Consider the following 14,181-nt stretch of genomic DNA (forward strand, 5'->3'; position numbering starts at 1 on the left):
AAATACAATCCATTTTAATAGGCATATGGTAGTAGAATTGTAAGTTAATTATAATGAGTGTGTCTGATTGTTTTGAAACTGTGAGTTGATTTTGCATTCTTAAAAAAAAAAAGAATAGGCTTCTCATCATTTCTGGATGTTAAACCTAATCTACTATGAGTGTGAATAGCTTCAGGGTTTTCTCTGCCTTTAGTATTTAGGAGGAACTTTTTTTTTTTTTTACCTTCTGTTCTCAGTGATTTATGAGAATGAAAAATGTCAGGGGTTTGTTAAAATAGGAGCATGCTTTTGGGGTAGTGTGTGTTTGTTTTTTTCCTGAGAAGTTCATTTCCATTTGACAGTCTGTCATTTGAGGGTAGAGAGGACCTGGGGAGAAGCAAGCAGCTACTGTCCATAAGAAACCCATCTGCTAATCAAAGCTGCACAGTAACGACCAACCTTTCCTCTCTCCACTTTTAGTCCCAGACCTCATAAATCTTAGTGCATCAGTTTGGGTTTCAGTGAATAAGACTCCAGTTCTGATGTTTTTAACCCAAGTTAAATAAATAAATACTGGGGGTGGAGGAGAAGGGTATCCAGGAAGATGTTTAATAGAGAAGAAATTTGCCTAACTGCAACTCTTCCACTGAACTGTAAAACTCCTCTTTTTTTTTTTTTTTTTTCAGAGGTCACTTTTTAAGATTAAGCTGAAAACACTGTCATTATGGTTCTCAGTAAAGACAAAGCTGGTGCTTCTTGAATTTTTTGCTTGAAAAATGGGCTCTTTGCTGTGTTCCTACTTTGTTCTTCACCTTGATGTTTCTGATTTTCCACATAGTGTACTGCCTCCTGTGTAATAACTATTCCTTTCTCTTCACATTGCAGTGTACAGTAGCCAGTCAAGGAGTGAGCCCATGTTCCACCCTCACAAGCAGCACTACATCACCTAGCACTGATAGTCCCTGCTCCACTCTCAATAGCTGTGTTGGCAAAACAGCCGCTAACAAGGGTAGTAGTCCCTGTGGAACTATTAGCAGCCCAAGCTCCACCCTGGAGAGCAAAGACAGTGGAATTATAGGTAAGGATCTTAACTAGTAAAGCAATTCATACAAATTAATAGTACAAATCTGAACAGCTGCTTCCTATCATTGTGGTAATTTTTGTGCTGTCCATGGATCCTTTTTCAAATCCTCAGTTACTTGAAAGACTGAAATAATATTCTTTGTAACTGTTGCTGTTGTAGTTGTGTATTTGTCTTCTTTTGTTTTCCTGGTGCAGTTCCAATTTCTCCATGTTTTCCTTTAAAATAATTGACTTCCTCTGTTTCTCTCCAGTTTTTATTTTCTTCTACTTTTCTCATTTTTCCATTATATATGTCTCTATAATGCATTTTGTAATGGTGAAGCCCAGCATAGCTTGAAGCTGGTTTAATTTCCAGCTGAAGAAAAAATAATTGATGTTACTTCTTATGAAAATAACCTAAATCAAGCTGTTTAAACCTGGGGCAGACTTTTGAGTAATGGGCATGAAAATTAAGATAAAATGGCGCATCATGGAAGAGGTGAAATTGTGCGGTCCTCTGCAAAAGAGAGGGGTGAACCAAGGCTATACATGCATCTCTTATAGGGACTGTTATTTTTAGAGAGGCAGCTGCCATCACAGACCAGCTGTTACATAGCTCCTTTTACCAAGTCACTGAATATTTCAGTAAGTCTGTTTGGTGCTAAAGGAAAGAGCTAAATTCTTTGCTGCCTTGTTTGTGCCATCTTCCCTGCTACTGCTCCCTGCCTTGGTGGGACTTTGTATCGCTGTCTGCCTGTACCTTCCGGCACCCAGGTGGCTGCTTTAATACTAGTTTCTGAAAGGTCAGACTGAGGTTTGGAAAGCACATATTTCATGTTGTTATAAACTGTTGTAGGAAAGTTTCTTTATTGGTTTGGTCAAATTTATTTTATTTTTTTTTTTTTTTAGTGCTGAGTCCTTAACCAGTTGATCCCTTTTAAAATTGATTTTGTAACAGCTGTTAAGCTTACCAACAAAAGCACAGAATGCCCCTAACCAGATGCTTTCTCAATATACAGAAGTGAGCTTTCTGTTTTATTTAGTTCTGGACTAAAGGTGGACTAAATTTAGAGAGGCTGAAAAAAGGAAGCAGTTCTAAATCTCAGATGCCTAGATTTGACAAAGTAACTTGAGACATGTCATTGTCTTTGTGAACTTCGTACGTTTTTATTTACAACTTGTTTGTAGGAGGAATTGCAAGTGAAAGTGGTCCATGCTTGTCATTGTGAATACTACCATGATGATCATTGGTGTAGTGCTTGCTAAGTAGTGATAATACATGTTTTCATAACACAGTTGATAACGCTTTACTCTGACTTTGTAGGTGTTCTTGCATTTTATTATAAAATGAATTGGTAGTTATAAGCTATGACTAAACATTGTTTTTACTGAGCAGCTATCCTGAAAGAGGTATTCTTCATGGGTGAAAAGACTCATTGTATTACATTTAAGCACTTCAATTTTAGAAAATGATTCTGTAAACCTTTTCCATAGAAGATTTATAAAACCTGTTATGGTCAATTTTGTGTAAGGTCTAGTTTTGAGCTAGAATTAATATTTTGATGTAAATGAAAGGGTATATCAGAGTTGTTGCTCCTGGGTTTATAGATTTCGGTCACTGCCTGACTTGAGAACAGAGTACATTATTTGTAGGTTTTGTCAGAATTTAGGGTTTCCCATTTTGCTTGCACTGATGCAGGTATCAAACAAACTGAAATGATTGTACAAATGAGTTTATTGGTATAAAAATAGAGTGATGTATGACTAGAAGAAACAGTAATAGCTGTGGTTGCAAAAAATACCTGTCAATATACCTTAGTTATTTTCTTGTTTAAAATATTTTATATATTTTTTAATATATATGCTTTTTTAATAGAGTAATTTAGGTCAGTTCTCCAGGTGACAAACTGGGCTGAGAGAGTTGTGCCATTAAAACAAAACAGGCTTCCCAGATAGGATACGATTACAAAGATACTTCTATCTTTATAAATGCACCTATTTTAAGCTTTTACTAGTTCTGGAAGTGATGTGTAGACTAGCTATTAGGCATTTCTGCTTAGGCATGTTTCTTAAATTTGGGACTTTCAAGGTTTCTCCGGGTGCTGAGTGTTGTCTTTTTATAAAAAGGGAAGTCATGTTGGTTTGGAATACGTAGCTGTTTGGAGATCGAAACCAGTGTGATTGCTCGTTTGTTTAAAGTGGTGCTGCAGTGAAAAACTTCACTGACTTTGCAAAAAAATCTCAAGTTTTAAGGACTCTCTCCTGTTTTGTATGCAATTTTTGTTTATATCAGTGAGAGGAACGTCAGTGTGAATATAAATATTGGCATTACTAATACACTGAATTGTTTCTCTGGTATATGATACAGAAGGAAAAAAAGGGGTCCTATTTCTCTGTTAATTGCATATTTTCAACCTTACTGAGCTCCTCTAGGAGGTGCTGCAGCCCAGGTGAGGTACACATGCATGTTTTGTACACACAGCTTAATGTCACAGAAGGTGCATTTCGTATGCAGATATTTTATGAAGTCTTGGCATAAATAAATGCGCATTATCAATAATAAGACTCATTCAAGTTCATCCAAGACTAAACATCCCAGCAGCTGCTGTTTTTGCAATGGACTGGGTTCCTTCTTTCCTTATGGAAAGGGGGGTTAATAGGCTGGAGCTGTGTTCTTTAATCTTCTTTAAAACCTGTTCTTGAGTGAGAGCTTCTCTTCTCTCAAGTGGAAATTACAGATACTGATATGAACCTTCTACCCATGATATGCAAGCTTGAAATAGTCTGAGTATATCCGTATTCTAAATGAGGTCAGAAATAGCTTCATACGTGTTTAAAGTAATATAATGGTATGGCAGCTGTATAACTTTGTATACTAGTATAACATTGTATATATGCTATAACATTGTGTATATATACTATATATACTATGTATATAACATTGTATATACACTATATGTATATATAGTAATATACTAGTGTAACATTTGTATAACATTGTGTAACTTTTTTAATAGTAGTATTTTTAAGAAAGTGTTTTTAAACCCAGTGATAAAATTTGGTTATTGAACTAATTAAAAGGAAGGGGTTTAAAAAACAGGAGAAAGAAGAAAGTAAGTCCTTTATTGTACAGGGACAGGAGAAGATGGTGGACTTGTTAAGTGTACGAGTGTGAGCTCAGTGGAGGGAAACCCAGAGAAGATAGGAGGGTGGGGAGGCCAACACCTGTATCAGTCCTTCAGTCAAGTATATATGGTTCATGATCATGGGACAGTATTAAAATCATCTGCCACAGCTCTGCAGGGCTGTCACTTATGTCTCAAATTAAGGGAGAATTTGAACATGCCCTGTCCATTGGCAACCCATGGCAGCACCCTTTCCATCTATAACTCCAAGAAACCAAGGAGAGAAGTAAGATCATAGAATCACAGAATAGTTAGGGTTAGAAGGGACATTAAGATCATCTAGTTCCAATGCCCCTGCCATGGGCAGGGACACCTCACACTAAACCACGCCACCCAAGGCTCTGTCCAACCTGGCCTTGAACACTGCCAGGGATGGATCATTCACAACTTCCCTGGGCAACCCATTCCAGTGCCTCACCACCCTTACAGTAAAGAACTTCTTCCTTATATCCAATCTAAACTTCCCCTGTTTAAGTTTGAACCCATTACCCCTTGTCCTATCACTACAGTCCCTAATGAGAGTCCCTCTCCGGCATCCTTGTAGGCCGATGCATCTGTCTGACAAGTGCTTTTGTTTTTTTTAAATACAAACATTTCTGTGCATTGAAATTTGTTATTAGTAGTAAATGTGCGTTTTAAATTATGTTTAGTAAGTATATGTTTTCTAATGTCTTTGACAGAGTTCATCCAACCATGAAAATAGCTTGCACTTTTGTGCTGCTTTTGTGGGCTTCCATTGTATTTCTACTCCCATTATGTTTTCTGGGCTAGCAGACTCTGATAGGAGATCCGTCTTTTCTGTCTTTCCCTCTTTTCACTTACAGTTCAGGTTTCCTTTAGTTTTCTAATGTTTTACTGCTGTAGTTGAATTCTTCCTTGCTTCTATTGAGTTTGACATAATAGTAGTGGAGGCAGGTTTTAATCTTCAGCAATGAGCTAAGTAGGAGAAAAAACTGGGCTACTGGCCAAAATGTAGCCACTGATACTAGCTATTTTTCAGTATGGAAGTCTTGAGCAGTGAGGTTTCTTCATGCCACGTTTCACTCCAGGAGGAATCATAGTTTTAAGTATTTCATGCTTCAGGAGAAGACAGATTTTTTTGACACCATCATAAAAATGAAATAAATTTGTCATATGGAAGTAAAGTCTGAGCTGTGTGCAAAGGTTAATGGGATGTCTCAAAGCTTTTTTCTTCTGTTGCCTGTAAAATGTACGTCATATTATTGGTATCTCTTACAATATGAGCTCTTGAATTTAAGCATCAGATCTTAAATTCTTATGAATGTGAGACTAAGCTGGAAGAATGAAAAGTTGTTTGAGTAATTCCTCATCCTGTGGGGCTGAAGTTGCAGTGCAGTTGATGTAGAGGAGCAGTTGGTGCTTATTCTGATGGGACTAGCCAGACTGCATTTTGTTAGCAGTCTCATATGGTGGAATGTTGCACTTAATGATTTGGTCAGTTGAATGTAGAATCACCACATCCGTACTTTCAACATTTAAAATTTTATCCTGGGGAGGACCCACAGTTTACCTAGATGATATTTGAACTGGTAGTGGGGTTGTTTGCTTGGGTTTTTTGTTTTTTATAATCCTGATGTTCTTTTGTTCTGTTTTGTATTTTCCTCTGTTGCATTCCAGTCTTCAAAAAGCATTGAGTGTTGGCTTAACCTGTAATAAATATTTGTTGTTCAGGTATTTTGTGAAAGTTTAACGGAAGTGTTGAAAACATTTTAAATGAAACAGTAATTTCACTATTAGACATACAAACCCCAGTATATATTTGCAGAGTTCTTATGCAAGCACATTAGCCTAATTTTATCAAACATTACTTCAGTAGGTCTTCAGGAGTATAAATTCTTCACACCTTCAGTTATTGCAGGAGGCCTTGATTAACTACAGTCTTGAGGAACTAAAGATGCACTCTAATAACCCTTGGCCACCAAACTGGAATATTTGGAGCACTCCAGATAGTGCAGTTAGTGTTGTTTTAGCTTTCATCTAGTGAATCACTAGAGCAGTGGAAAACCACTGTTCTGTAATGCAGCATGCAAAACCACCTCTGTGGTTTTCAGGTGTCGTTAAGCTGAGGCTCTGTCTAACTCTGTGTTAGTTATTTCTCATTACCTGAAATTTTCATACCAAAAACACCCACATCTTACTGCCCAAAAGTTTCCCTTAGTATTGAGAAATAATTTGCAAATGTTTTCTGATTAATTTATAATGACATCAGAAAAAATGAAAAGGTTTTATTTGAGCCTCTCATTTACTTCATACTGCAGTACACTGAAATGCTTTAAAAGCCCAAATCACTGTGTTTAATAGAATCTGAAATCTTGTTCATATATTCTACAGGGTCTGGTCAAACATGCATATAGCCTTGTGTGCTTTTTCTGACATTGAAATATGTTAGGTACTTAAGAAAGGAGTAATACGTAGCTGAGTTGATGGCAGTTTTCTATCAAGATAAGTTTGCCAGGTATGTGAGTGCAGGCAGATTGCCATCCTAATGTAGCTACGCTATCTATGTGAGGTGAGCTTGGTCTCTGAACAGCAGTGAAGTTTTATCATGTGTTTCACAAACATACAGGACATTTAATCACAAGGCGGCTTGTGGAAAGCCTCCCAGCTTTGGAAGAACTGTGCAAGTTTTTTCAAAGTGTTGAATTTTGAATTGTTTTTGTAAAATATTAGTCTTTAAAAAAGTGAATTATCAAAAAGATGCATTTAAATTTTGCTCTTGCTCTAGATGCTGTTCTTACTTCTTAGTAGGCTTTTGTTGTCTCCATGATTACAGAATGGTTTGAAAATTTGCAAGATCTGTTACAAAATTTGAATTCTTAAATGAAGTTGACACGTGTTTTGGGGAAGTAGTAGATTGTTTATATAAAGTCATAACTGTTTTGGTGTTGGTTTTATTTTGCTTATTCCTCCCATCACAAATTACATAAACTTAAGGATACAGCTGGATTCTTCAGAACAATTTTCTTTTTGCCTCCTTTCTCAGGTGTTTTTCCTAATCTGAGCAGCTGTGTTACTTGGCCCTTCTAGATAAATAATATTCCTTAAAATTAACAAAATACCCAGTGAAGAAATACTTGAATATCTGTTGGGCCCAAATGCTATTTGAGTATGAAAATTAACATGAGTGTACTATTTTCCTCTGTGTTCTTTAGTTGGGTTTGGGGTTTTTTTTTTCTCCTCTTTCAGCAACTATAACAAGTTCATCAGAAAATGATGATCGTAGTGGATCCAGTTTGGAATGGAGCAAGGATGGGAGTTTCAGAGCTGGAAGACATCAAGGGATTAGTCATGATCGAAGAACAGATAACTGTTCACCAGTTGCAGAAGAGGAAGCAGTTGGATCTGCTGAGAATTTGCCAAAGGAAGTACCAACAGGAGAGGGTCCCTTTCCTTATGCTCAAAATACTGGCTCTTTAATAATGCCTCGTCCAAACTCCGTTGCAGGTAAAGTCCTGAGGTAGAACAAATTATGTTTTTAATGATAGGACATTTCTGTTGAATCTTTCTATTGTTAGTATGAAAGTATTTTTATGGAAAAAATGACAAAAAGCATGTCCTAAACTGACTAGATGAGCATTACCTGAGTTACTATAATTGTCGTACAGAGGGCTTTTATAGCACTTTTTAGTAGGTATTGGTTAGGACTTTAGCAGTACTTTAAAAGTCCATCAGTTATTCTGTATCTAATGTCAGCTAATCCTTAAGGTGGTTGCTGTCTCTTGCATGCACTCACATTTGCTAGATGCTTAAGTCTGATGTAGACCAAGACCAAAATCATACTTTGATCTCTGTTGAACAAGTGACATACATATTTTTTTTAAAGCAGTATGTGAAATTTTGCTGTTTAGTTGAATCATTCATTCAGAAAATGTGAGTCTGTTCAGTTCTGATAGATACGTATGTGACCTTACTATTGCTTTTTCTAAGTGTTGTGAAATAAGCATATCTCTGAAAAACTGTTTCTGACTTGAAATCTACTTAGAGGAAGGAAGTATATGTGTTTATCCCAAAGCAGTCTAACAAATTGTAATATACTAGAACTGCAACAGGAAAGGATGCTAATGTGCAGCTTTGTAAATGTTAACAAGAACTTAAGACTTGTCAGTAACAGCCAAAATCCAATGCTTATACAAACAAAAAAACCCATTCCTACATTTAGAATGCTTCATGAAATGTTATGAAAGATACTGGAACACTCACTTCAGTCTTCATAAAGGTAATTTGAGGCTTTAAAATACCATGAAAGTTAATAGAATAGTTTTTAAAAATTCTGTGGTTGAAGGATTATTTTACAGCAACATACTATATTATGAATACAATAATGCCCAGGTTCACAAGGGACTGAAAAAACTATGGGTTTATAGTGCTGGAAAGTTAATGCTCTGTGTGGACTGTCCCATGTCAAAGGAAATGTACTATCCTGATTTTAGATGTTCCAGTCTCTGACAGTGGAGAGATGTTTGCTACAGATTTTTGTGAAATCTAACGTGCTTTCAAGTTGTAAATGACTTTTTTCAGGCTTTTGAGTGCTGGTGCTAATTTTCTCTCTTTAAAACTTGGATAATTGTGGTACATGTGCAAGAATTTAAATAATTAATCTGCAGTATCCTTGCAGATAAGGGTGACTGAAGAAACTTTTCCTGGATGAACATGGGATTGGAAGTTGTCACACCTCCAATCCCTGCTAGAGAAGCAGGAGTGTTGTTTTAGGAATCACTGAATTGTGTCTTGCTGTCACTCTTTCCCCTTTTACTGTGTTTCACTTCCTATTATGGAGTTCTGTTATTCTCTTCCTGAAGAAACTTTCTAGTTCATGAACGTGATGAAGGTGATATTCTAGTTCTATGGCATATGTCAAGCTACGTGTTCTGCTCCGATTATCATTTAGAGCATTTGAATTGCTTGTATGTGATTCATAATTTTGCCACATACTTGATCTGCATGTCTGTCTAAAACTGGAGATGGACGCTAGTTTTGCTGGCCCTAGGATATGACATGGGAGGAAGCAGAAAATACCTCTTCATGGATAGAGCGGCTTTCCTTTTTGGCTTCTTGCTGGCCTATGTCAGGAAGTTGTCAGTGCACTCCAGAAATCTGAATTGCTTATGCCCTGCTGTGATGTCCCTCCAACAGATGGAAGATTTTGGATTTGATATCAATTTGAAAACTGCTTTTTTAATGTGAATATTCATTTCTGGTGAAAAAGTATGTATCCATGATATAACTCAGCATATACATTCTGTGGATTTTCAGTTCTTTTGTATAGCAGTCATTTTGGTTTAAGAAATCAAGAAAATGAAAAATGTTATCCAGAATTTTATAGCATTTAATACAAAAAGATTGCAAATGTTTCCTCACAGATAGTGTGCCAGCAGCTAATAGCTGAACATGAGCATGAACCATGCTCATAACACTTCTGACCTCACTGATATGGTGGTTCTCATGGTAAAAAAAGGAAACTGTATTAACAGAACTGTTTACTACATGAGGAAGTTAAGGCTGATGTGAGGGCCACCTAGAAGGGGAAGAATTCGACTAAATATTTAGTGAACTTGATTGAAAAGCATTTTGTAAATATTCTAAATTACTTCAACCACTGCCATTGTCTAGAAAAAACTTATCTGTAACTATTGTGTTGAGGAAAGAATGGTAATAAATAGAAATGCTCTTTGTAACTTATGCTGACAGAAGAATCAGCTTCGATCCTTTAATATTCTAGCAACAAGTTCAACCAAACTGGAAGATTTGAGTTATTTGGATGGACAAAGAAATACTCCCTTACGCACTTCAATTCGTTTGCCTTGGCACAACACTGCTGGCGGGAGAGTGCAGCAGGAAAGTAAAGGTATGCATGTTTACATCTGCATCTGTCTTGGTACAGTCATACAATTCTTCAGTAGTTTTGTAACATGGATATTTTGTGATCTTTGTAAACTCCCCTGCCTTATGAAGTGTTACTTTAGAGTGCTCCTGACAGATCATTCAGTATATCTGAAAATAAAATGCTTGCTTATACTTTTCCCTGCGTAATGTTGAGGTTAAAAATGATATGTATGGCTTTTAATAAGAAATCAGTATATTGTTTATCCAAGTGTGCATGGGCAGTGTAGTTCTGATCATGTACATCTCCAGATTGAAACTGTGTAATACTAATTCAGGAACTACTGAGTATTTTTTTTTCACTGCTACGTTTTGTCATGTGACATTCAGTTAAGAGTGTACTGCAACTTAAGAAATACTATGCTGCATTTAAAATCTTCAGGAGGCTGTCATCAGAATTCTGTTTTAGAAAAACACAGCTGATCTTATACCATTAGACTTATTTATGACTAACACATATTTGATCTCTGAGAAGTTGTGGAGATCGGGGGACATCCCAGAAGACTGGAAGAAGGCTAACAGTACCCCTGTCTACAAGAGCTTAAAGGAAGATCCAGAAAATTGTAGGCCCAATAGTATTACTTCAGTCTGCGGGAAAGTTATGGAATGAATCCTCCTGGGGGCTATCATAAGTCAAATGAAGCACACGACTGGGAAAAGTCAGCACAGGTTCACCAAGGGGTTGACAAATTTGATTTCCTTCTGTAACAAAGCAACTTGCTTGGTTGATGTGGGCTGAATGGTGAACAATTGTCTACCTAGGTTTCTCCCAGGGTGTTTGAAATGGTTTCCCCACAACCTCCTGCGAGAGAAACTGATGCATTACAGCCCTGACATATGGTCTCTGTGGTGGTGGTGGTGGGGGTAAACTGGCTGACTGGCTGCACCCTGATGTGGTGGTGAACAGCTCCTTTTCCAGCTGGGGACCTGTCACCAGTGGGTCCTCCCGGGATCAATACTGGGCCCAGTGCTCTTTGTAAATAATCGGGAAGGTGGGATTAAGTGTACCCTTATGAAGTTTGCCAGTGATACCAAACTGAGTGGGGAAGTGGACATTTAGAAGGAAGAGCCATCCTGCAGAAAGACCTGGACAAGCTGGAATAGTGAGCTAACAAGAACCTTATGAAGTTCAGCAAGGACAGATTTAAGGTCTTGCACCTGAGAAAAACATAATCCAAGAGTGCCTCGACCAGACTACCACAGATTTGGTCAAGGAGGCGAGTTCATCTGTCACAACCAATAAAACAGACCAATTTAAGCAAATTCCTAGTAAAACTGATCATATATAGGTGCTCTGCTGTCCTCTTTAATTTGTGTTTTTTCATACTTGTAGATTAATGCTGAAACAGCATTTGTGTAACATTAGATTTGGTTAATGAATGCTCTTCAGAGCATTATATTAGTGCATATTATTATTTCTGTAAATTTTAATGTGTTTTATGCAACCAAAGCCAAATTGTTCCAAACTATAGGTTTTCTGTTTTCCAAATGTATAAAGTAATCAAACATGACTACACTTTCAGCTGTGCTGTGTAATTTCTGTTCTTGTGGCTTCAAAATACAGAACTACAGAGTAGTAATTTTTTTTCCAACATTACTTTAAAGCTACAGGGTTAAAACAGCAAAAAAATATTTATTCTCTGTAAATGTCTGCAGGTTTGAAGACCTGACACTGAGATGCTCAGCAGTGTAGCTCATTCTAACTGAGCAATGTTTGGCACTTCCCCATTTACAGAATTGTTAATGCATTAAGAAAACTTGTGGATTCTGTGATTTACTAACTTGCTTCAGTTGTAAAAAAACTCCTCAGATTTACACTTGTATCTTCTTTTCTCTAGAATTTAATTCACCTAAGAATAATGGAGGTGACCTGAGCTGAGCAAATCGGTCTGTAAGGTTTTCATGATGAAAGCTCTAGGAAGTCTGAGTATGAACACTATTAATGAGGTCACTGAATGAAGTGATCTTCTGAAACAGTGCTGTTTTATTGCATGTCAAGTTTCTTCTAAGTAATTTTTCTCCCTGTCATCTCTTCTCAGCTCTTTTCATCCCCTATAAGCCTCAAGACATTTTGCTGAAGCCACTGTTGTTCGAAGTGCCAAGCATAACAACAGACTCAGTATTTGTTGGAAGAGAATGGCTGTTTCAAGCAATTGAGGAAAAACTGAAGAATACTGATCCATCAGAGATCAGAGGAGCAGTCATTACTGGAAATGTGGGATTTGGGAAGACTGCAGTTATTTCACGGCTGGTGGCACTGAGCTGCCATGGAAGTCGCATGAGGCAAATAGCTTCAAATAGCCCTAATTCATGCCCTAAAAGTATGTTCCTTTTCTGAGTAACTGTTTGGGTTATTGTACTGATAAAAAGAGCTTGTTGTTTGGGTTTTTTTGGCTTAAGGGCTTCATCAGCTTCTTGGCAAATACTTGTTCCCTGCGGTGAGGAAAGGAAACTGTTAAAATTGCATGCTTTGACAAATACCTTCCAGATAATATAGCGGGGGCCCAGCCAAACAAAAGAGATTGTAAAATGAAGACTTTATGTAGAATCTCTTCCTTCTGTCAGGCAACGTGTACCCTAAACTCTGGTATTGTGACTCTAGTAGCTTGTTCTCCCATTAGTATGGAAAGTGACAAGTGACGTGTTTCTTCGCCACTGCAGACCAAATGTGTTTCAGTACCATGCATTTTTCATAGCATTTCAGTAGAGGCAATAATAAAGCTATGGAGAAACCCATTCTGTCTTCTGCTGGGATCTGTAGGATTCTGTCACCTGAGCCATCCAGTGCCTACCATAACTGGAAGGATGATGTGACTGTTACTGCTACTTCCTCTACTGATACTTCAAGTAATAATAATCTTATAATAATGATATATTGTTTATATTTCCTGACAATTCAGTCATATAAAAACTATTGGTTTAAATGAGTTGTGTGTACAGTTTTAATAAGGGCACACTTCGCGTCAGTATGGTTTGCTTTCAGTAATCCTGTAGTTTTGATCTACAAGTCTGTGGAATTGTTTTAAAATTGTGGCATTTAATGTCCTGTGTTTATCAGACTAGTTGCAGGCTGCCTTTAATGCTACTGTTAAGTTTTCATTTTTACTTTAGTAGTAAATATATTCTGTCATGTTTTCCTAGAAAACAATCTGCCATCAGCAAACTTGGTCTTTCTTGTATTTGTTGTCTTTTAAAAATAGGTGGTGATTCCTGTCAGGACATTCCCTTAAGTCAGTTATCCCCATCTGCTCCTCCAGCAAATGGTACCAGTACAATAAAGACACTGAATTGTCCTAGTACTCCTGAATACCAAAATCAAACAGGTGATCCTGTGAGACGCCTTGCTTCAAAGGTGAGTTCCACTTACTAATAGATTTTCAGTATGTTAGAAGGAGTCTAACCTGAGGCAGACGGTCGCCTGGACGTGCTATTGGTCAGTGGTGAGAGAACAGGCAGTAACCTTGGACACTTCCAAAAGATGTGTACATTTCACAAATGGTGTAATCAGCTACTGTCCTTTTCTACCTCTCAAGCTGTTGTTTGAATTCTGCTTGCTCTTAGAAAGAGTTAACATTAAAAAATTCACTTCTGTTTTATGTGTGTATGGGTGAGTAGGATCCTTTACTTACAAAAAGGGGCATGTGTTCTCTACAGGTAGATGCTCAGCCTACCTTCCAAAGGTAAAAATCTTGGGGAAAAAAAGATGATAAAATGTTTGGTCTGTGTATAATCCATCTATGTTCTATGGTGCAGGTTGAGTCTGAATGTAATCTTTCTATTTTCCGTGCTCTGAGAGTCTGAAGTAAGCAAAAGTTATTTTTGCATTAGGTTATTTATGGTAATTGTGGGTGTTTTGCCTAATTATTAAAAATTGTTGCTGTCTGAATTGCATGGTTTATGCCAATAGAGAAAAACATGATGAGGTTATTGTTACGGTTTTTAAGGTGATGTGTATTATTCAGAAATGATGTTATGAAAACACTGGAGTGCAGACTGTTTACTGTGAACACCATGTTTTCCTTGGGGTTTGGTTCTTTTTAAAGAAATATGGCCT

General features: G+C 37.2%; 1 protein-coding gene across 8 annotated transcripts in view; it reads left to right on the forward strand.

Moving 5' to 3' along the window:
• TANC1 (tetratricopeptide repeat, ankyrin repeat and coiled-coil containing 1) overlaps window positions 1–14,181 on the forward strand; it is an 85,766-nt gene that overhangs the window by 50,276 nt on the left and 21,309 nt on the right. For 6 of the 8 annotated variants that reach the window (XM_061446412.1, XM_061446403.1, XM_061446395.1 and 3 more), the window contains 5 exons: window positions 865–1,057; window positions 7,434–7,691; window positions 9,967–10,092; window positions 12,167–12,448; window positions 13,328–13,479. In XM_061446412.1, coding sequence (XP_061302396.1) covers window positions 865–1,057; window positions 7,434–7,691; window positions 9,967–10,092; window positions 12,167–12,448; window positions 13,328–13,479 — 1,011 coding nt within the window. The remainder of the gene's footprint in view (window positions 1–864; window positions 1,058–7,433; window positions 7,692–9,966; window positions 10,093–12,166; window positions 12,449–13,327; window positions 13,480–14,181) is intronic. The other 2 variants (XM_061446401.1, XM_061446405.1) reach the window with 2 other exon arrangements.

Source organism: Pezoporus flaviventris, unplaced genomic scaffold (genome assembly GCF_033815535.1).
Source record: "Pezoporus flaviventris isolate CSIRO_AGI_PZ_B2104156 unplaced genomic scaffold, CSIRO_AGI_Pfla_v1 ptg000001l, whole genome shotgun sequence".
Lineage (NCBI taxonomy): Eukaryota > Metazoa > Chordata > Aves > Psittaciformes > Psittacidae > Pezoporus > Pezoporus flaviventris.